The following is a 23002-nucleotide window of genomic DNA, read 5'->3' on the forward strand; positions in this document are numbered from 1 at the left end:
ACTACACCAGTGGCATCCAGAGCTCTGCCCAAGCTAGCCAGTCTCTTATGGGTCACACTGATTTACTTTCACCATTGTTTCAAAGTACAGAAATTATTTAAACATTGTCCCAGGAGTTTTATAAAAAAAACCACCTTGGTTTTGTTGATTCCAGTAAGGTGAAGCTATGTGACTGTTTCTTCTAAAAGGCCCAAACTGTTACACATCTGAAACACCTGGGCTATGTCTACACTGCAGGCTTCTTGCGCAAGAACTGTTTTGCACAAGAGTTCTTGGGCAAAAGGTCTTCTACAAGAGTGCATCCACAGTGCCATGTGCTTTTGCACAAGAGAGGTGCTTTTGCGCAAGAGTGTCCATGGCAGTGTGGATCCTCTCTTGCGCAAGAAAGCTCTGATGGCCATTTTAGCCAAAGGGCTTTCTTGCGCAAGAAATTCATGTTGCCTGTCTACACTGCCTTCTTGTGGAAGAGCTCTTGTGCAAGAGGGCTTATTCCTTGTGGGGAGAGGAATAACTCTCCTGGAAGAAGCCCTGTTTTCCAATGCTCTACACCCAAAGCTGCATCCAGGAAGAACCAGTCCAACAGCCAGAGAAAGGGCCTGGTGGCTACTGATTTTCCCTAGGTAGCAGCAACCTCCTGTCCAAAGTCTGTCCTGTAAACCAGGGGCGAGGCGCCTTTTTTGGGTTGGGGCCGCTGACCCACAGAAAAATCAGTTGGGGACCACACAAAAATGAGAAGCAAAAAAATAAAAACCCTCACTAACCTGGCCCTTTCCTGCGAAGGAGACAGCCACTCCCCACATCCCCCTCGCAGACCAGAGCCTAGGGTAGCCCAGGCTATGAGATTTTTGTGTATGGGGGGGGGGGGGACGGGGAACAGTGGGAAGCTGGAGCAACAACAGGGGCTCCCCAATGCTGGAGGGAGCCCCAAGCCTGGGCTGCATGAGGATCGGGCTTTAGATCCCCCATCCCGGCAGCAAAGGCAAGGCTGGGCGGCAGCTGCGGGGCCCAGTGGCACAGCCCAAAGGTGGACGCCACGGAATGTAGGGTGGGGCGCGCTCCCAGCAAGCGCCAGGGGCGGCCAGGCCGGGACGCAGCGAAGGCGGCAGCGGGGAGGGACCCGGACCCCGCACGTGAGGTGGGGCGCGCGGCAAGGAGGGAGCCGCCGCGCTGGGGAGGAGGCGCCGCCCCGCGCCGCCTCCTCCCCCCGCCCCGCGCAGCATCGCCCCGCCCAGCCCGGCGCCGCCGGAGTTGCCACATCTGCACTGCCGGGGGCTGCGCGCGCTCCGGAGCCGCGCCGGGCGGGCGATGGGGCCCCGCTGCCGCCCCCCAGGACTCGCCGCCTGCCGGGACCGCCGGCCCAGAGCCGCCCCCTGAGCCCGACGCGCCGCCCTCGGCAGCCGCCGCGGGAGCCAGGCCCTGGCGGGGCGATGAGCGCGCGGCCGCCCCTGCCCAGCGGCCTCGGGGAGCGGCGACCGGCTCAGCGCGGCGGCTCGATCCCGCGGCGGGGCTAGCGCGGCCGGGGCCTGCGGCATGTGGAGCTCGGGGGCCGCCCTGCTCCAGCTGCTCGCCCGGGCCGCCAAGTGCGCGGCTGCCCAGGGCGCCCGGCCGGAGCTGAGCCGCTGGCTGGCGCGGGCGGGCGGCGAGGCGGACGAGCTGCCGCACTCGGAGCTGCTGCTGTGCCCGCTGCCCGAGGCGGGCGGCGCGGGGCCCGGGCTGCCCGAGGCCAGGACGTGGCGCTGCTCGTGCTGCCTGCTGGGCGCCTGCTGGTGCAAGAGCTGCCTGGGCGTGTGTGTGCTGGCCGCGCTGTGCTTCGCCGCGCTGGCCCTGGCGCGCCAGTACGTGCGGGACCTGCTGCTCTGGGCCGAGAGCCTGGACAGCGTGGCCGGGGTGCTGCTCTTCACCGTGGGCTTCATCGTGGTCTCCTTCCCCTGCGGCTGGGGCTACATCCTGCTGAACGTGGCCGCTGGCTACCTGTACGGCTTCGTGCTGGGCATGGGGCTGATGGTGCTCGGCGTCCTCATCGGCACCTTCATCGCCCACGTGGCCTGCAAGAAGCTGCTGGCCCGCTGGGTGCTCGCGCGGATCCAGGGCAGCGAGAAACTCAGCGCCGTTATCCGCGTCGTGGAGGGAGGAAGCGGCCTCAAAGTGGTGGCCCTGGCCAGGCTCACCCCCGTCCCCTTCGGGCTCCAAAACGCTGTGTTCTCGGTGAGTGGCCCGTGGCAGGAGAGTGGGTGGGGGTGCTCTACTGAAATCAGTGTGAGCCTCCCACTGATTGCAGTTGGGCCATGATCGTTTCACCCCGGAGAGGTTCCACATCAGGGCTGGTGTAGGAAATGGTGAGCCCTGACCCAAAGTCGTTTCACTGATTCCCCCCCCCCCCCCCCCGAACACCGCAAATCACGGTTGTTGCCTGAGTTCCCCGCTTTTTTTTAGTTTCACAGTCATCGTTTCTTCTCTTTACCTGTTGCTGTGGGACAGACCTTCACAACCAGAATTACCTTAGGCAAATGGATCCAAGCACTTGGCGAGAGTCTGCCCTCGATGATGCATTGGAGTTGCAAGATCAGGGCTTAATTCTGCAGACTGATCTGCCAGGATGGCTCTTTCACATGTTAAATAGTGATAGAAATGTAGCCGTGTTAGTCTGGTGTAGCTGAAACAAAATACAGGACTATGTAGCACTTTAAAGACTAACAAGATGGTTTATTAGGAGATGAGCTTTCCTGCGCCAGACCCACTTCCTCAGATCAAATAGTGGAAGAAAATTGTCACAGCCATATATACCAAAGGATACAATTAAAAAAAATGAACGTGTATGAAAAGGACAAATCAAATTTCAGAACAGAAGGGGGATGGGGGGGAGGTAAATGTCTGTGAGCTAATGATATTAGAGGTGACGTGTTAGTGCGTCTTCAGTAGGATGGCATAGCTCTGGGTCTCACAGGTGGTACTGTAAAACAATGAAACTGACCATACATATATTTTGTCTGTGACTGGCACATAGTAAGCAAACTGAAACTACATTTTTTTTCTCAGTACTAGGTGTTGATTGAAGCAGTAATAGAGGGAAACTGGACAGGGATATGACCATTAGTTGAATATTCTTTTAAAACTAATCCTCCAATGAATATCTCTTTCTTCCAGCCATAGATTTGGTATTCTGTTCTTTTAAACCCTCTGCTTTTACATGCCTCCCCTAAGATTGCTTGAGGAAGAAATATTCTCAAGACATTTGATGAAATTTTGGTAAATTCATTTTACATGTTGGTTGTCATAGAATATTTTCAGTTTTATATGCTATACCAAACAAATGTAGTGTACATAAAAATCTCTTTACAGAGGGTAGAGTTTTAAAAGTACTGCCTTTTAAAAGTAATTCAGAATAAAGTTTGCTGGGTATAGAGGAAATCTGGCTGTCAATCACATTTTAACTAATTGGGCACTTTAAAAATGCATTTCTTTCTGATTTTTTTTAAACATAATCATTATTATAACTGAAAGATGAGAGAACAATTATGGTGTTTGTTTAGTTTAGTTTTATATATACAACATGTTGTGTGTATTCAGAGTTGAGAGGGTTGAGGTGCACTGGCAGAGCTGGAGTCTGCGTATAAAAACCTGAAAATGGTGGATATGAAATTCCATTAATTATATACTTTGGTTTATATTCCTTCCCAAAATAAAATTGCCACCCATAACTCTTACATTGTAGCAATCTCCAGCCATAGTGGATGGAAACTAGGGGAGGAGGCTGTAACTTGGGAACTCCTCTGTCAGGTGACCCCAGATTTGGATCACTAACCCCACCATGTGCTCCCAAGAGGCACATTGTATTTCAAAGCAATCTGAGTAACTGTTCAGATTTTACAGTGCTTAACAGTAGTTGAATGTAAACCCTCTAATCATTTTTCTGTCCTAACAAATGAGCAGTGTAAACATTTTCTTAGATACTCTTCAGTCTGAGTCCCCAAAGATACAAGGTATATCATGGACTACCTTTAATAATCTTCCACAGATTGAGACAATCTTGACTTGCATCATATCAATAGTTTGATGGGTATCCCCTTCCCCAATATCTAGAAACTTTTGAAAAATTACTCCTTTCCCCCTGGACTTACATTGCCACAATGTCTAACTCGAATGACTCCAAATTAGAGTCACTAACCCTGCTCTCCTGATGTACAATAAATTTTAAATAAATCTGATTAAGAACGTCAGTTTTACAGCACTTTGATAAACAGATATCATGATGCGGCCTTAACAATAGTAGTGCTCTTGTGCAGCTATAGTATATATAAGTCAACATGAAACAAAAGTTCTTTGTATGGGATCCAATCTAGGATTTCAATGGAAACTGTATGAAAAAATTTAGAGTTAGGCAAAGTATTGTATTGCTAGCATTGTTTTCAAGCACTCTTTAAAGCTTTGGTACAGGTTGGACCTCCCTTGTCTGGCACCCTCGGGCCCTGAGTGGTCCTGAACAACGCAGTTTGCCAGATATGGGGAGGTCAAGGCTCCCTACCCAGGTGTAGGCTTTGTTTCTGAGTGGGGCTGTGCTTCCTGCTGCCTTCCGCTGCCTACCATGGCAGGCCTGGCCAGGGTTGCGTCTTCCATAGCGCCAGCCCCATTGCCTCCGGCCTCGGCAGGGGCTGCGCCTCTCCACGGCTGGTCCAGGCTGCATGCCCAGCTGACGGCGGGGCTGAACTCCCCATAGCCAGCCCCGACTGAGGCGGTGCATCCCACCGCGCTAGCCCCCAGCTGGGGATGTGTTCCTTGCTGCCAGCTCTGGCCATTGCTCCCCATCATGCCACCCCGCTGGGGCTAGGCTCCCCACCGCCAGCCCAGCCAGTGCTTCTGAACCTGGTCAGCTGGGGCTCTCTAGTCCAACAATATTTGTGGTCCTGTCGGACCATGGATGTTACTGGACAGAGAATCCCGAATTTTAGAGGTTCAACCTGCAGTATAGTTTTCTCATTAGAATACTCCATAATATGTTTGGAATGTGTACTGAAAGCTTTCTGTTTATCTTAGGGGATATTTTTCAAAAGGAACTTTAGTATGAGATGAGCAAGGACCAGTTGAGCAATTGGATTTGGAAAGAAATGTGGCCCATATAACATAGAAGATCCTTTTATATAAAAACTGAACATAGGGTATATATTCAAATTTGTATTCACATGCTTTATAACCTAGCTTTTAAATGCTCACAGTTTAGAAAACGTTGCCATACATTAACCAACCAGTTGGTATAATAGATAGAGGGTATGACATCTCACAAGCAAAGTCAAGGGTAGGGATGTAAAATCCTGTTGAATTGGTTAACCGGTTAAATGGGGCACAGGCAGATGGGCCACTGCAGTCTAGCACCATGGCAGGCCCTGTGGGACTGGAGCAGCCCCCCTGCACACAATAGGCAGGGAGCTGCTCCAGCCTCTTCTAGTTACCGGAATTGGTAAGCATCACCCATTAAGGGTGATGCTTACTGGTAAACCTTTCACATCTTTATAAGGGGTAATGTCCAAGTGAGAACCTGTGCCACCTTTTTCCTGCTGCAGAGGGTAGGGTGCTGATACTCCTTCTGTTTTGTAGCAATTTTGTATATCCTACCTATTATGCAGAAGTTCTGTGAATCTGATTTTTGAAATTTGTGTCACATCTCCTTTTGGAAAGGAAAAAGATTACTCTCTTTTGCCTTCTATTCGTGCACATTTCAAAAATATCTTATGAGGAAGGGAATTGTTGCATCTCTACTGCTACTTGTTCTACCTTCTTTTCCCTTCCCTCAAGACCGATGCCAATGCATGCAGGTACTGCTATTCATAGCTTTCCTAAGCAGTCCCTGCATGAAATTGACATGATTACTATTAGTTTAATTGATGACTGCTACTGACCCACAGTCTTGTTAATGTCACTCTGCTACTCTTTGAGAAAGCTAGGGGCCTGCAACAGAAGGTCTGAAGTTTTTGTCTTTAGGAGGTGGTTGCTCCTTGTCTTCTGTAAAAGAAAAAATTGTACAAGGCTAAGTCTGTTTCCCTAACTATGTAGTCTTGCTGGAGATACACTTATCTCTTCTCCCTACCCCAGGAATCCTTCAGATTCTGGTCTTACCCCTTCTGGCTTTTCACTTGGACCATGACCAGCCTGGTGCATTTCCTTGCTCTTCTCCTCCAAGGAAGAGGGTCAGATAATTTGAAGAGCATTATGGAGACTGACTGTCCCACCCTTTCAAACATCAAGCTCATCCTCCCTTACCAGAGGATTACTCTAGAAAATGTCTTACTGGATACTCTAAGGTAGGGGTTTTCAAACTTTGGATTACAGCTTGTAAGGGTAAAGCTGCTGGCTGGCAGCAAGACACTTTGTAGACACTCAGGTAAACAAATGTGGCTGCGGTACACCGTTCCAAGCCAATGGAAGCTGTGGGACACAAGAAATCGATCTTCTGGTGTTTGATTTAGAGAGTCTAGTAGGGACCTGCTAAGTTGAACACTGAGGGTTCTCCTCAATTCACAAGGATAAGGCTCTCATTGACTTCCATTTGCTCCCATTGATCTCCCGCTCTGGAGACAGCGCCAAGCTCGGCTTAAGGTATTTTGACTCCAGCTACGTTATTTATGTAGCTGGTGTTGATTACCTTAAATTGACCTTCTGGGTCTAGTATAGACCTGGTCTAAGTTTAAAACTGGTCTGGGGTTCTTGCGCATCCTGTCAACCCTGAGGCCAAGAGGTTCTTGCCAGAGAAAACAATGCAGCAGATGTGCCTTTTGCTCACAGTCTGCAGGATTTGGGTCTATGCGGGTACTAAATAAGGGGCTGCTGCTGGTACTGTTTCCTCTTTAAAGAATAAGAAGTAGAAGCTGATCATGCTTATTTCTGATAAAATTTATGTTCCCAAAACCTTTTCTATAGTGGGATGAAAAGTCCCGCAAAGACTTTACAGCAGACTTGGTTTCAGTTCAGTTTCTCTAAAACTTTGTCTGTTCTTTTGACACCACCTGGGCAAGGCACTTAAAAGTAAACATATGGGTTACAGTTCTAGATGACATATGGAAGCAGAGGATGCTCTCAAGGTGTACTTCGCAACAAGCTGAACTTCAACTGGTTGAACCGGCCAACTGGTTTTCTATCAGTGACTGGAGAAACAATGCAATTTTCTCCATCAAGCAGTAGTGTCCAGACAAATTGTCACACTAATACCAAGAGTGGGAGATGAGCTCATATTTGTATCCAGCAAATCTATCCTCTCCTTCAGAATGGGTAAACAAGTTAGAGTGGGCATGATCCCCTTTGGATCTCTGAATGGCAGTTGCCAACACAAAAATATGGGGAGCTGGATGAGTCCCAGAAGAACAATCAGCCCTCAGAAGGCAGCTGGTATAACTTTTCTTTTTTAGAAGCTGCCTGTCCAGATGCTGAATTTAACCAGGTAATTTTAGCATCTGTAATAAACCATCTAAGACTGACAAGGCAATCTTCCTCCCAGAGGGTGAGCCAAGGATCTCGAGAAACAGGCGTATAGTTTACTCTAAGGTTGCTGAAAGGTAGTTGCCATCCTTTCTATGCACAGTGAAATTGGAGCATACCTTCTAGAGGGGAGGGAGATGATGCACCCTCTTTGTGATCTGGTGAAGTTTAACCATCCAGATTTGTATCAATAGTGTTTCAACGGGCCCTTTAGTTCTTCTTTAGTCAGTGAGTCTGGGACAAGAAAAGGAGACTGTTCAATTGGTACCAGTGAAAGCAACAGGCCCAGTGAAAAATATTCCCCTGAATACTTTTCAAAGAAGGCGCCCTTCTTGCTGACTTTCTTAAAGCTTTTTTTTAATTCAGAGTAATACCAGGGAGAAGACCAACTTCCTTTGGCGATACCTTAGAGCAGGGATTTTCGAACTTTGGGTTACAGCTTGTAAGGGTGAGCTGCTGACAGACCACGAGACACTTTAACTGAGCATCTTCAGGCATAGCCGCTTGCAGTTCTCAGTGGCTGTGCTTCACCATTCCTGGTCAATGGAAGTTGCAAGAAATGGTGGCCCAGCCCATATCACCTGGCCTTACTAGTTGCTTCGTCTTCACTTATAAATGATCTTTCCTGTTTCCTGTGTTCTTAGGCTACGTCTACACTGGCATGTGCTTTTGTGCAAGAGATGTGCTTTTGCGCAAGAGCATCCATGCCAGTGTAGATGCTCTCTTGCGCAAGAAAGCTCTGATGGCTATTTTAACCAAAGGGCTTTCTTGCGCAAGAAATTCATGTTGGCTGTCTACATTGGACTCTTCTGGAAGAGCTCTTGCACAAGAGGGCTTATTCCTGAGCGGGAGCATCATAGTTCTTGTGCAAGAAGCACTGATTTCATACATTAGAACGTCAGTGTTCTTGCGCAAGAACTCGCGGCCAGTGTAGACAGGCAGCAAGTTTTGGCACAAAAGCGGCTGCTTTTGCGCAAGATTGTGCCAATATAGACACCGCCTTAATGTATTGCTGGACCAAATCAGAAACACAAACTTTATCTGCAAGTAAAATGCTTTACTATGTATTCACAAAGGAAAGAAGTCCTCCAGGAGTCTTGGCGATTTGTTTCGCAATTCCATTAGATTTACTGACAATGCTCTATTTGGGAAATCTTGTATCTGCTTTAAAACAGCAAAGACAGTAATAGCACTGATTGCATGCTCTTGATTATTAAGGAGGTCTGTGCATACTTCTACCATGGCCCAGATTTCTACAATTTTTTTAAGTAGACTTCTGAGAACATCTGTCAAATAATTAGGTCTAGCGTAATCATTCATGTACTTGTCATACATCCATTATTAAGCTTCCATAACAAGAAAAGATATTAGTCATGCTACTAGCATATGTTCATATTTATAGCAAGCAAAGCTTACAAGTATGTATTTTGCAAATGCCTTCCTAAATTATTTGAGAAGAGTGAGAAATTATCTTCCTCCAGTGGAATAACAAAATCGACCCCTAATCTTCTTTATTTTCCATCTTCCCTCTTCCTTCCCCCAAAAAGTCATTTAATGCTGAAAGCTCTTTGGCATTTTGGCAAAATGACTTACTTTTCAAAATAATGTTACTACAATATTAAATTAACCTGTTAGTCTAAAATGGTAAATTAATTACTTGGTTCTTCATGGTGCACTCACATAACAATAGTCACTTATTTCACTGCACAGCCCTTAAAATAATTTAATTCTGCTTCTGTCTTTGTCCTTGTCTTTGATTTTTTACAGATTTGGACCTTTGTTAGTTATTTTCTTGTAGAAATGCAGTGGCACTGACTCTGCTTAATTGGAACTTTAGAAGTTGTTGGGTTTTTTTTTCCCTTATGTAATGCATTCTGTTGGATAGCCTGCAGAAATTCTTTAGAAACAACTGACAGCTTGCTTCAAATTTCCAACAGGTGTGTGAATCAAATAGTCACAGCAATCCAGTCTTTAAGCACACATTGCTAGATCCATTCCAAAGTCAATAGGTATGTTTGACGATGATTTTTTGCCAAGACTAGTATTTGTCAATGTTATCATTACTAGAATCTGATTTTTATTAACATCTCAATACCGTATAATTTATTGTGACTGGTCAATATATTTAAGACCTAATTTTACAATATTTGTTTCTTACTACTTTTAACATTTCTCCATTCCACAAACTGAAGATCCCAGTGGGTCTTGTGAACTATTTTTGTTAGTCATGATGTATACTCCGCTTTTAGCTAAACAGTTTAAACCACCATAATGAGAGGCCTAACACTTTATCAGAAATTTTGCAGTATATGTACTTAGAACATAAGTTATTAGAAGTCTGTGTAAAGAAAACTTTTCCTGCACCCAGTTTCTGGTAACCCTTTTCAGGGATTTTATTTGAAATGAGTTGGTGGTCTTATTTTAGTTCTTAGAGTGTTGCATCAAACTTGCCGTTGGCATCACTGTTGACAGCTTCCACAGAGCGGTCATGACTGAAAGAGTTTAGCAGCTGAATTCTTCTCTCAGCCCTAAAAGTGGTCCCTGCAGGTCAGAATAGAATCACATTGGCTAGGAATGTGCTGTTGTCAGTGCTTATTCTGGAGTCAGGGGAGAATGAAAATTGCTGTCAGAGCTACGCCTTTCATAATCACCAAAGAAAATAATCTACAGATCTGCTTGTAGATTTAGTTTGTCCCTTAGTTTAATGGATGCTGTATTCACTTTATTTTCTCACTTTCTCTTACTTTCTGTTTTCATTGCCTCCATGAATGCATTTCATGCCCTCTTGGACTCTGATCCTTTACATTTCTCTGTATGTGTCAGCCTCTCCTTATCCCATTTGATTATTTTTAGCAGGTACTGTGTACCTAGCTCCTGTACAAATAGTCTCCATAAAAGTTAAGAGCTATTCCAAAACGGTAAAAGAAAGTTGGAGGTGAGAGCAAGAGTGGGAAACTCAAAAGAATATTTACACTATTTTCTTTTTCCTGTTTTTTTATTAACACTTTCAAAAATATTTGGCTAGCTCTAGTAATTCATATTTTGTGCCTTGGCCAATTAAAATGTTATATAAAAAACCTGAGAGATGTTTTCAATTATTCATATTTTTTTCTTTACAGAACTATTGTAGCTATACTTCATGCTTTCTAACTGAATTTTATTTCCTAAATTAAAATGTTGAACACATTATACTTTTTTTCATTTGTTCTGCACTTGATATGATATGAAAATGAAGGTTGACCGGCACTACATTTCATTTAATGTTTTCTAAGGCTTTGTTATCTGATATCCAAGTTTCTTTCTGAGGATAAGTTTCTTATAAATTGCAGTGATCTTTCTTCTAACCTCTGTGGACCATACAAAACAAAGGGATAGTGTATTCAGAATTTTAAAATGGCAAGTTTAAAAGTGTTGCCTTATTGAATTGATTTTTACTTAAGCTTTTGTACTCAGACATTTTTCGGAGTATTGTGATGTAATGAATTCTAAATTTTGGGGGAGACAGTCAGGTTGTGAGAAAATTGTATCAAAATGGGACATTGCTTTTCACACTAGATTTTATTTAGATTACAGATCTATCATTGCCCAACTATCTAATGGCTTCTTCAGTTGGACTGCTTCCTACTCAGCTCCTAAACTCCTACTTAGGCACCACTTTGCGAACCATGGAAGATGTCATTGCTGAACAAAGTGTTAGTGGCTATTTTGTATTTACTTTACAGGTGAGTGGTTTTATATAATGATTCTTAATTTATTATTTTCAGTCATTAATTGTAAAGCCACTATATTTATTGTAGTTTGGGTGACTCTGGGGACAAAGTAGTTAAATTTGGAAACTTTTGTATATACAGTAAAACTCCAATAGTCCGGCATCCAATTGTACGGCACTCCCGATAGTCTGGTATCAAAATGGCAAGAGCCTAGTGAGTGAGCTTTGGCAAAAAAACGAGTCCCAAGGCAGCAGCTGAACTGAGTAAAAAGGGTAAAAAGAACTAAAACATTACAGTATACTGTATACAGTATGTACAATAAAAAGGGTTAAAACATTTTATATACAGTATATACTCTATAGTGTGTGTGTGTGTGTGTGTGTGTGTAAAAAACCAGTTTATAGTACCTCCTTATAGTCCGGCATATCCGATAATCTGGCACCACCTAGGTTCCAAAGGTTCCAGATTATTGGAAGTCTACTGTATTTTTGCTTGGGGGCGGGGGGGTTGTGATCTTGTTCATTCTCCAGCTACTGGGAGACATTCTATGAAAATCCAGCTGGTTCAGTGAGTGGGGCAATTTTCTTTGAGTTGTTACTGAACCAGTGTCCTAATGTGATCATAGGTACTGCTATGTTGTTGGTGATAAGGGACAAGAGTCTTTCCTGTGATTTAATCCTTTTGTGCTTCTGGTGGTGCAAAGGGTCCCAAAGCCAGTGGATTTCCCAAGTGGGGATTTCCCTTCCTGCTTGTGTATTTGACATACAATCAGCATAGTTGGATTTTCCTCCCCCACCAACTTCTCCACCCTTCAATATAAGGGGAATATAGGAACATGTGAGAGTGTGTGTTGGGAGTGCTAATGAGCTCTGCTGCCATAGTGATCCATTAGGGCAGCAGCCATTCACTCTGCTTTGGAGCCTCCCTTAAGCCCAGAATATCTGCCCTTCTCCATTCCAGAATGAGCTGTGTTTCGATATTAGGAGAGTATAGCACGATTCCAGCGTGTACAGTTCTTTTTGAATGTTGCCATAGAAATATGTGGCTGTAGTGGTGGCCTATTGAAACATCCCCATTTAGGAAGTAATTCTTACTTAAAAAGAAGTGTGAAGTAAGAACATAACAATGGTCACCATGTCAGACCAGGGTCCATCTAGCTCAGTATCTTATTTCTGACCGTGATCATACCAGATACTAGTAGCAGAATAGGCATTGACGTGTCACCTGATATTGTCAATTGATTTGGGGTTGAATAGCAGTTTGCATTTTGCTTTTAGATTTGCGTATCATACCACAGATACCTTGTTCAATTTTTATTATACTTCTCTATAAAAAGAATAAGATACAGAATGAACACCAAGCTCCATTTGGGTTTGCTGATGAAGCTAGCTTGAGAGTATTGGCATCTGTCTAAGAGGATAGGTTAAATAAACTAGAAAAATAATGAGAGAAAAGTAACTTTTATTTGAACATCTTTCATTTTACCTATGAAGCTCTGTTAATAGGCTAATGCTGTTTTCTTCCACACTCTGGTGGTGGTATAAAAATTGCTAAGGGCTACATTCAACAACCTCTTTCACAGGGCTGCCTATATAGTGGAGCTGGTATGGTTCAGCTGTAATTGGATGGATGCAGTACGGGATCAGAAGAGGAGGTGGCTAAAGGGGTGGGGGAGGAACGGGTTACTAGTGGAGTGCTTCAGTTCACCACCCACCTCTCATTCATGTCATGCACTTTGCTTGGCGACTTGGGCTCTGAGTAACTTTGAGCTGAGTAAATAGCTTAAAAACACCTCTGAACATTTCTGAAATACTAAATGTGATTTGCTTTAGCTACTTTTGTGGTTGTACAATAGTTAATAATCCTCAGTGTTTAAATATGTGCCTTTTTTCTAATTTGAATTTGTCTTTAGCTTCCAGCTATTGGTTCTTGCTTTGTCTTTCTCCGCTGGATTAAGGAGCCCTGTAGAACTTGGTATCTTTTCTTGTGATGGTACTTGGAGAAGGGACATGATTAGGCTGTCTATCTTTTTGTTAAACTAAACAGATTGAGCTCTATAAATTTGTCATTGTGAGGTCTTTTTTTCAGACCCAGACCTAGATTCATTTCTGTGGTGTTTGAAAATAGCAGCTTTCTGAGCTGGGAATGAACCATCCTCAGCTTTGTGCTATGCTGGAAGTGCTGTCTGTCAGATGAGGATGATCATTTTGTTAAAGATTCTGCAGCACTTTCTGAATGGACATTTATTTTGCTGCCCACACCCGGTTTAAACATTAGTGGTTACTTTTGCCTACCTGGAATTCCTTTTGTAATTCCATTTGGGAAGTTCTTATTCATTTGCTTTCTAAGAACAAATTGTTTATCTTTGGGGCAGAAAGATTTGCCACATTTCATCCTGGAAGTAGCTCTGTTCCAGTGGTGAGTGCTTCCCATATCAAATAGTGACTGCTATAGGGACTAACTCCATGGGTGTACCAGGATTGCAGCAGCTATGGGGAAAAACAATAGTGGGAGCTTAGCACCCATCAGCAGTCAGCTCTCCCACTCCATTGTTTTCCATCTTCCAGTGATTCTGCTGATCAACTCTTTCCGCTCTATCCAGCACCTCCTGCTTGTTACAGAACAGCTGGAGGGGGAGAAGCAGGGATGGGATGGAACTGGGTAAAAGAGGTTTGGGAAAAGGAGTGATGTGCAGGAGGGGTGTGGTATTGGGAGGAAGGGGTCAGATGGGGGTGCTCATCCCCCTTTCTTCTCTCAGGCCCTGCCTCTAATACCTAGAGGAAGCCAGCGTCTGAAGTGACTGCATAGAGGGACTATGTTAGATCAGCTGTGACCCCAATTTTAGGCTCTATATACCCATATACATTTTTAAAATAGAGAAGCAAAGTCTCTATGATATTATGGGCTTTTTGTTTGTTTAAATCTCAGCTTGAAACAATTTTCAAGCCAATTAATATTTCCCTGCAGTGTTCACAACAAAACATCCCAAATTGTGCCGCTGCAGCAGAACCTGAAAGTGAAATTTACTGTTGCCTTAGATGAGATTAAATGAAAAAAGTGAACTGCAGAAGTAGTGAGCATATTCAGCTCAGATTTAATAAGTTTTGTTTTTTGGTGTTTCTATTTGTCTGTGATTGTAGTATGTTGAATGTAGGAAGCAATATTTTTGAAATTACTTTTCTTCTTCCAGAATCCTTTTTTCAGATTGCAAAACAGCTTACATTCAAAGTTCTATTTTGAAATCCTCATCTCCTTTTTAAGTTTCTGACTAAAGCTGCCTTTTGACTGAAAACTTCCAAGTGTAGCCTTTGCTCAGAGAAGTTTTGTCTGTATGGAACATTTGAAGTTAATTGGACAAGTTCTAAATGTTGGGAGATGTGAAACCGATTACTTTTTCATATTCTGCAGTGAAGTGTTACTATATTTTTTGTCCACCGCTACTTGATATAAAAGTATTTTATATATGATAGTCCTTAATGCAATCTCAAAGTCCTTAGATTTGGGCATTTTAGGTTCTGTGGGGGTACATTTTTTAGTTTAGAGGACGTTTCACCTAAGCTAAAGTGTGCTTATTTAGGATTATTTAGTTCTACTAGACTTATCTAAACCTCTTCAAGTGGTTCCTGTTAGGGGAAAACCTGTGTTTTGACAGTTGGAAAGTAGTTTTGTTTTTGTGACTTATTTCCCTGACAACCAAAGTGGAGGCTTCCCTGATACAATATTATGTGCAGGTAGAATTACTGTTAACTTAACACAGCGGTGCGCAACCCATGGGTCGGCTGTCTTCCTGGGGGGTTGCAGCACCGGGGTGGAGGAAGTGGCAGGGGAGCAGACCAGCACTTTAAATTAAAGGGGCCGTAACAAAATGTACCCGGTGCTTTTTGTTGGGGGGGGGGGGGGGGGAATTCCTGGCCCTGGGGTTGCAAATTAAAAAAAGATTGAGCACCACTGACTTAAGACATCACTGAAGATATATAGGCTTTAAGAAGCAAAACCTATACAGCTGTTTTTTGAATAACATAAACTTAAAGTCTCAGTTGGAAAAAAAATTCCCAGACACAAATTCAATCAAGATTGAGAATTGTAATGCCCTTAATCAACATTAAAAAATTCTAACCCTCCTCATGGTGTACAATCAGAGGATTTTAAAGCCAACCTTACTTTTCTAACGCTGCCTAATCTCCACCTATACACAAGAGACCTCCATCCTATCTATACTTCTGGTTGAGCTCACAAAGTATAGAATCCTAGAAATATAGAGCTGAAACGAACCTTGAGAAGTCTACTTCCCTTTGCTGAGGCAGTATCAAGTAAACCCAGACCATCCTTGACAGATGCCTGTCCAAATTGTTTTTAAAAAACTACAAAGATAGGGATTCTACAGCCTTCCTCGGAAAGAAAGCTGTTCTGGAGCTTAACTACCCTTATAGTTAAAAGTTTTTCCTAATAGTTAACCTAAATCTCCCTTGCTGCAGATTAACTCCATTGCTTCTTGTCCCACGTTCAGTGAACATTTGAGAACTATTGATCAATTTTCTTTATAACAGCCCTTAACATACCTGAAAACTGCTACCAGGCCCCTCTTTGGTTATCTTCTCTCAAGATGAAACATGCCCAGTTATTTTTTCCTCATGGATCATGTTTTCCAAACCTTCTAAACATTTCTGTTGCTCTCCTCTGGAGAAATTGGAGAGAGACCATATCTTCCCTAAAGCATAGTGCCCAGACAATCACCCAGCACTCTAGATGAGGTCTTATCTATGCCAAATAGAGGGGGACAACTACCTCCCATGTTTTATATACAAGTTGAACCTCTCTAATCTGGCACCTTTGGGACTGATGCCGAAGCAGAGAATTTTCTGAATCATGGAAGGTGAATACAGAGTAAGAATGGGTCTTCGTAGGAGTGGTAAGTAGAAGTGCGGGGAATGCTTCAGCACCTCCAGGTTGTGTCCCAGCATGGCCTCGTGCCCAGGGGCCCTGCTGCCACTTGCAGTTTTGGCTCCTTGCCTCCCGATGCCAGCCTGGGGGTTCCAAAGCTGGCCCCAGTTGTGGTCCAAACCCGGGGCAGTGAGGAGTGCAGATAAGAGTAAGGGGATGTGCATAGCTCTCTGCAGTTTCTGGGAGGGATGAGGAGGAATTGGTAAGTACAGTGCTGCCGGTACTTGAGAGGGGTGAGAGGAGGGGCAGAGGAGCATAGATGAACACCGGTGGGTGCGCCACACCTACTACTTTTTCCCCTGTGGTTGCTCCAGCCCTGGAGCACTCAGATTCCAAATCTATGTGTTGGTCCATTTTTTGAGGGTTATAGGATCTTTCAAAACGGTCATTTCTGTCGAAAGATCCCTATGTTGACCACTTTTTTTTCGAAAAGCGGCTTTTCGAAAAAAGCTGCAGCCACCATTATGTAAATGAAGCGCGGAAATTCAAATCTTAGCTTCATTTACAATTTCTGTATGTCTAATTTACATCCTTTTATCGAAAAAGGGGTGTAGGTTAGATGTACCCTTCCTGTGTGAGCATTCAGACTGTTGGACTGCAGTAATGGGCTTGTAATTTTCCTTTACGTTGTTGTTTTAAATGATACACTATTTAGGATCTTTATGCTCACCATTAAATCTTTGGATTCACATCTTCCTTTGAGACTTCAGAGGAGGGGGACTCTTCAGGGGAGGACTCTTCTCCCCCCCCCCCTCCCCCCGCACACATGTGCAGCTGTAAATTTTTTTTGTGCTTAGGGTGATATAGGCTTCCTTAACCCTGGTATGTTTCATCTTGATGCTCTGCTGCTTTTGGATGTGTTGTGTAGTGGAGGGCCAAGAGAGAAAATAGCTTGTTTACTTTTGGCTCCAGTATGAGTAGAGTATTATCTCTACAGTTCTGTGAATCTCACATTCATGAGAACGTAATGAATAATTTGTAATTAATGTTGATATCTACAAGGAAAGTGCTGTGGTTAACACCTGCACATGTACCTTTTCTTTGGGGGTGGGAAGAGGGATTTCTTTACCAGGAGATGCACAACAAAAACTCACCTTCACAACTTTGTTAGTGATAACATACAGAAGAATGCACCTAGACTTAAAACACCTGCCAATCCTGAAGTCACATCTAATCTGCCATTGATACATTAGAAGTGGAAAGTCTTAATGGTTAGGCCAGGGGTGGGCAATAATTTTTAAAAGGGGACCACTTCCCGGGCCACCCTGGACATTTCCCGGGCCACCCTGGAAGGGGCAGGACCTCAGGCGGAAGTGGGGGGGGGGAGAAATGAGACTTCTTGTACTCTTCCCCCCCCCCCCCCCCCCCCAGTTGGCCTGGGGTGGGGGAGTGCGAGAAGTTTTCCTTCTTATTCCCCCACTCCCTATAGAGAAACACCAGCTGTTTTAAAACAGCAGGTTGTTCCCTCTAGGCCAGCGTTTCCCAAAATATGGGCCGCAGCCCGGTATCAGGCTGCAGGAAAAAGATACTGGGCCTCAGTGTGGCTGCTGGGAGGGGAGGGGAGTGGGGCGGTCTGGGAGGAGGTGTGTGTGGGGCGGGCAGCAGGGCTGTCGAGCAGAGATCTGGGGGGGGGGGGCGAGGGGGCTGCCCGGGGGAGATCGGGTGGGAGGAGGAGCAGGGCTGGATGGGGGCAGCGGGCTGGCCAGGGGACGGGGCTGGCCAGGGGGACGGGAAGCAGGGCTGGATGGGGCAGTGGGCTGGCCAGGGGACGGGACGGGGTGGGGTGGGGTGGGTTGGACGGGGAGATTGTGAGGAGGAGGACGGGAGAACCAGCTGCCGGAAGTAGGGCTGGACAGGGGCAGCGGGGTTTGCTAGGGGCGAATCAGCTGGCGGGAAGTGGGACGGACCTGGGCACATGCAAACCCGGGCACATGAGTGAGTCCGACCCTGGGGATTCCATTTTGTGCCATGCCGCCTCCACCCCCCATACCCTCCCTCGAGTAGTTGCAAACTGCCTGGGTGGTAGACACACTCACGCAGCGTGAGCACATCTACCAGCCAGGCAGTTCGCAGCTACGGACTGACACACCTGATAATGATAAAACTTACATAATTAGAAAATACCAGACATTTTATATGTCTGGTATTTTCTCAATTTGTTTCCCAGACAGAACCCTCTAATACTGGACTTTCCAGTACAAAACTGGACACCAGGCAACCCTACCCCTCCTTGCACCCTCCCTCCTAGCCAGATACCTTACCCCCAATCTGCTCCTGCCTCTTGGAGTGCCCATGCGGTGCCAGGTCCCCCAAGCCCTGGCCCAGGCTGGGTGGAGGATGCAGCCGGGTGAAACACTGAAAATTTATTCATTTTTAATTATTTTTTATATGCATTTATATTTTTGGGCTGCAAAAAACAGTACTGAAAAAAAACCAGGTTCCAACTAAAGTAAAAAGTTTGGGAAACCCTGATCTAGCCAGCTTTCTATCCATCTTACAGTCCATTTATCCAATCCATATTCCCTTAAGTTGCTGGCAAGAATATTGTGGGTAGCCATAGTAAAAACTTTGCTAAAGCTGGCACTGGGGGCTTTGGGAGGACCAAAAACAACTTATTTGAATATTCATCATTTGCTTAATGAATATACAAATGAATGTTACCTGTTCTCCAAAAGCTCATGAATGGATTTACTGGTCCCTGTGTCAGAAAGTTTGGGAACCTCTGCTGTAGGCGCCTAGCGGAAGGAGACCTCATGAGCTCCCTCGTCCCCAGGCTAGTCAGTGTCTGTGGGCGGGGGAGTGTGTGAAGTTTCTCTAGCTGCCGTGTGCTCTTGCAAGGGCAAGGAGACTTCGCCCCAATTGGTCTGGGGATGGGGGAGCGGCAGGGCATCCGCAGGCTGGATCTACTTGGTTGGTGGGCCTGATCTGTCCCGTTGAGGGCCCTTTGCCCATCTCCGGTTAGGATCATCTTCCTCTGAATGCATTTACCTCCAAACATTAACAAGTGTGTGTACTGAGAATTCATCTTAATGCTCACCTGAAGTATTTGCTTTGAATTCCTGCTTTTTTGTGCTATATTTTTCAATTGCAGTGTGTTTGTTTTATTCATAGATTGTTATAAGCATTGGCCTCATGTTTTATGTCGTTCACCGAGCGCAAGTGGAATTGAATGCAGCTATCGTAGCATGTGAAATGGAAATGAAAACTTCCCTTGCTTCAGGCAACCAGCCAAGCACCACTTCTTCAACAACATTCTGCAACAAGAGGACAATAGCATTTTCCGGGGGTGGGATCAATATTGTGTGATATGAGTATTAAAATGTAAGGTTTTGTAAATGTACGCTATTACTTAGAAATGTCTATGGACAACTATAACCGGTGTAAAAAAATTAAAAAACCAGTTGCTGGTTGTACTTTGACACAAACCAACTCAGCAATTCCTAACTTGCACAAGGAGGGTGATATTTAGCAAGGAACAATAGATGGCTAAGTAACTTTAAAATGTAGATGCAAATTACTGCACCTTTTGTCCTTTATGTTTGTCATCATAATCTGTAGCCTGCACTTTAGGTTTTGTTTTGTGTTTGCTCTTAAAAACTGAGAAAGATAGCCCAGAAGTAAATATTTTTCTGCTTAGCATTATTTATAAGGTTGAATTTATATATGGTAGATCTTTATTACTGAAAGATGAGTTAAAGTATGCAATTCAATGTACAATACTTTTGAATGTGCTTTGCTTTCAAAATATTTCCAGAAATTACAGTGTATTACTCTGTTAATTATGGGACCATTTGACTTTCCCTTCATTTCTTACTTTTTAAAAAAGAGAACCCTATATAAACTTTTGGTTGAATGTATTTTTGTAATTCATTGAAATGTTGCAGAGCCACTTGTACTTATTCAGACAAGCTTAAACCCTACGTTGTGGGACTGAAGTGCTCTTAAATAACGTTTTAAGTTACACTGTGTAATATGCAAAGTAAAAGGGAAACTATAGAGGATGTAATAGATTACGGTGAATATAGCACTATCTGAGGGAAAACTCACTAGTTATTTGCTCCATTGGCAACAAAAGGGCTGTTCCATTGCAATTCTATTTATAAAAACTTTTTAAAGATTTATTTAAAGGATAGATTTGTTTTCATTGCACACAATACATACAGTAAGAATAGGGACTTCAATTTCTCTCTGCCATAAAAAAGTTAGGATACTAGCATTAGAAATCTTAGACTAAGGTGGCCTTTGTTTTATATAATGGTGAAGATTCTTTATTCCTTTAAAAATGTTTAAAAATCAAGCTAATTCCAGTTATACTCCCCCTCCCCCCACTTCTTTAAATTTTTAAAAGATTTAAAATATTGTATCCTTAGGAGAAACACAGACTACGGGCTTTCCTTCAGAGCAATTAACAGAAAAGGACAGCAATGTTTTTGAGACTCAGGAACTCAGAATCCATTTTGAAAGAGACAAAATTTTACTAGAAGAATTATGGGATAGTGCTCCTTTTGTGCGAGCGGTGGATTGTTTCTCAGTATGTTAGTGCTTGTGTATGTAGATACAGTATCTTTGTGCTTATACATATGTTTGTGTGAGTTAAGTTCTGTAGATATACACGCAAACACTCTTCAGCTGCCTCAGAGGCCAAGTAACCATCATAAAAATCAAGATTTATTACCTTTCTTTTGAGAAATGACCTTTGTAGTTATTTTGTTCTGAGCTGTAAAAATAATTTCTCATCTTTAAGTTAGAATGTAATTGCTTATGATAGTACCTCCTTTGTGTAAGGCTGTTCTTAGGATGTGCAAGCACAGGATTTAGAAGTGATTAAATAGATCACTTGCTGTAGAAGACAAGGGCCTTAACCATACCTGGGAAGCAGAGATTTGATAACCTTTTAACAGCCTTATGGTGAGGATGTATCATATTTAAATAATTTGACACCTACAGACTTTGCAGTAGTGCAAGTGAAATTATGCTAAATATGTAAGTATTCTTTGTAAACCCCTGTTCTTAGAAGCTGAATTAACTAAATTAAACAGTGAAGTTTGGAATGTCTCTTTTTTTTTTTTTTTTTTAAAAAACAGTCGGTACATGCCTTGAGGGGTGTGTGCGCATGTGTTGGCCTCCCAACAGCTGCATTCCTGTTCTGTATGAAAACCATGAGAGAACTTGATTCTTTCTTGATGGTGTTATTTGTCATTAAATAATGATTGATTCCTGTAGTAACCGTTTTTTCTTCTGGGATAATGCTCAGTAAATGGATCTGAACTTTGCTCCATGTGAATTGAACTGACAATGGTATATTTGTGTGTGAGGTGTCTTAATTTGTTTAATTTAAGCAAGCATTGATCATATAATAACATTTCCCAAATACATATTTTGAAGTGCTTTTATTTAATATTTTGTAACCAGAATAGCTTCACTATGTGAATACTTTTTGTAGTATGAAATTAGTTCTTAGAATTATTGCATTTTGCTTAATGCTTGTAATACTTGTGTACAGATTAATGGGAAATATGCATTAAAAAGAACAATTTCTATTTCATGCCAATCATAATTTTATACAATAAATTCTTTAAACAAATATTGTCATGTATTACATTTCCCAAGTTGCTGTGAAAGGGTAGTTTGGGAGGTGACTATAAAGGAAAACTATTTGGTTCTCTTTTTGCTGGAAAGTCTGTAGTAACAACAAACAATGCATTTATTATTATATAAGATATGTGTAGTTAATGGGAAGGGATATTTAGTCAACTTAATTTTTTAAATTAAACCCTGCTTAACATCACTGTCTGGGAGTATGCTTGTTAACAGAAGGTGAAGCTGTGAAATATGATAGTTCACAAATATCTAGCTGAGAAATTTGCTAATTATAGGGAAGACCATGAGACTTGATAGAGAGATTTCAAGAGCAGAAATAAAATCTAGCTTGAGAAACTTCTTTTTGAAGAATTATTTTAGGTTGCTTTCAGATAATGAAAGACCACAAATACAATTGAAAATATTTTGTCACCTTCATAAATTTGTTTGACTACAATGCTCAGTTTAATTTGTTTTGAAATTAACCTACATTGTAACTGAAAAAATAGAAATGTAAGTCTTTCTTTGAGTTTAATAGCACTAGGATAATAGCAAATGAGACTGTAGCAAAATAAGTAACTTTACAAGAAGTGCTTACTAGCAATGGCTTCTTCATTTAAGAGCTTCACTATGGTAACCTTTTTATACAGTCTTCACGTAATTATTTCAGCCAGTTCAAGTGAGGCAGAAAAGAATGCCCTTACACATATGTATTGCACGCAGCCTTACCTTTGAAGATTGATAGTTGTAAGTTGATGGTCTCTCTGAGCATGGGTTTACATCCATAACCACCGTGGCTTATGCCTACTGACAGATCTATCCTTCATGAAATTAGCCAGTTCCTTTTTAGAACCCAGTTATATTTTTTACCATCACAACATTCCATGGCAATGAGTTAGCAGCGTGTTGTGTGAAAAAATACTTATGCTGGTGTCTAGTAAGCCAGTTGCCTGTTAATTTCACTGGGTGACCCCTCATTTTATTTTTAGTAATGGGAAAAGGTAAATAACACACAAATTCACTTTTTCACACCATTCATAATTTTATAGACTTGTATCATAGTATCCCTTTCTTGTCTTTTTGCCTATGCTAAATAGTTCTCTCTCTTAAAAAAAAAAAAAAAAAAAAAAAAAAAAAAGCCTTTCCTCTTATTCCCTGGCTCTTAAAGAGACTAAGTAGCCCTTGGTGAAGGACCATATCAACTACTTCCTGAAAATCCAGATACACTGTATCAACTGGCATAGCCTTGACCTCATGCTCATTAACACGTTCAGATAATCCTAACAGCTTGGTAAGGAATGGTTTCC

The 23002-nt window shown here is 43.1% G+C and overlaps 1 protein-coding gene across 2 annotated transcripts; it reads left to right on the plus strand.

Moving 5' to 3' along the window:
• Window positions 1–1385: 1385 nt before the first annotated feature.
• Window positions 1386–21183, plus strand: TMEM64 (transmembrane protein 64). Of its 2 annotated transcripts, XM_075920418.2 has the most exons (4): window positions 1386–2205; window positions 6085–6293; window positions 9402–9473; window positions 11031–11167. In XM_075920418.2, the coding sequence occupies exons 1-3, from the start codon at window positions 1531–1533 to the stop codon at window positions 9451–9453; spliced, it is 936 nt and encodes a 311-aa protein (XP_075776533.1). In that variant the 5' UTR covers window positions 1386–1530; the 3' UTR covers window positions 9454–9473; window positions 11031–11167. The 2 variants fall into 2 exon arrangements, with proteins under 2 accessions (XP_075776533.1, XP_075776532.1); XM_075920417.2 differs by lacking the exons at window positions 6085–6293; window positions 9402–9473 and adding an exon at window positions 19227–21183 and having other exon boundaries at window positions 11031–11186.
• Window positions 21184–23002: the final 1819 nt, after the last annotated feature.

This window comes from Pelodiscus sinensis, chromosome 2, assembly GCF_052426305.1.
Source record: "Pelodiscus sinensis isolate ZL-2025 chromosome 2, ASM5242630v1, whole genome shotgun sequence".
NCBI classification, from domain to species: domain Eukaryota; kingdom Metazoa; phylum Chordata; order Testudines; family Trionychidae; genus Pelodiscus; species Pelodiscus sinensis.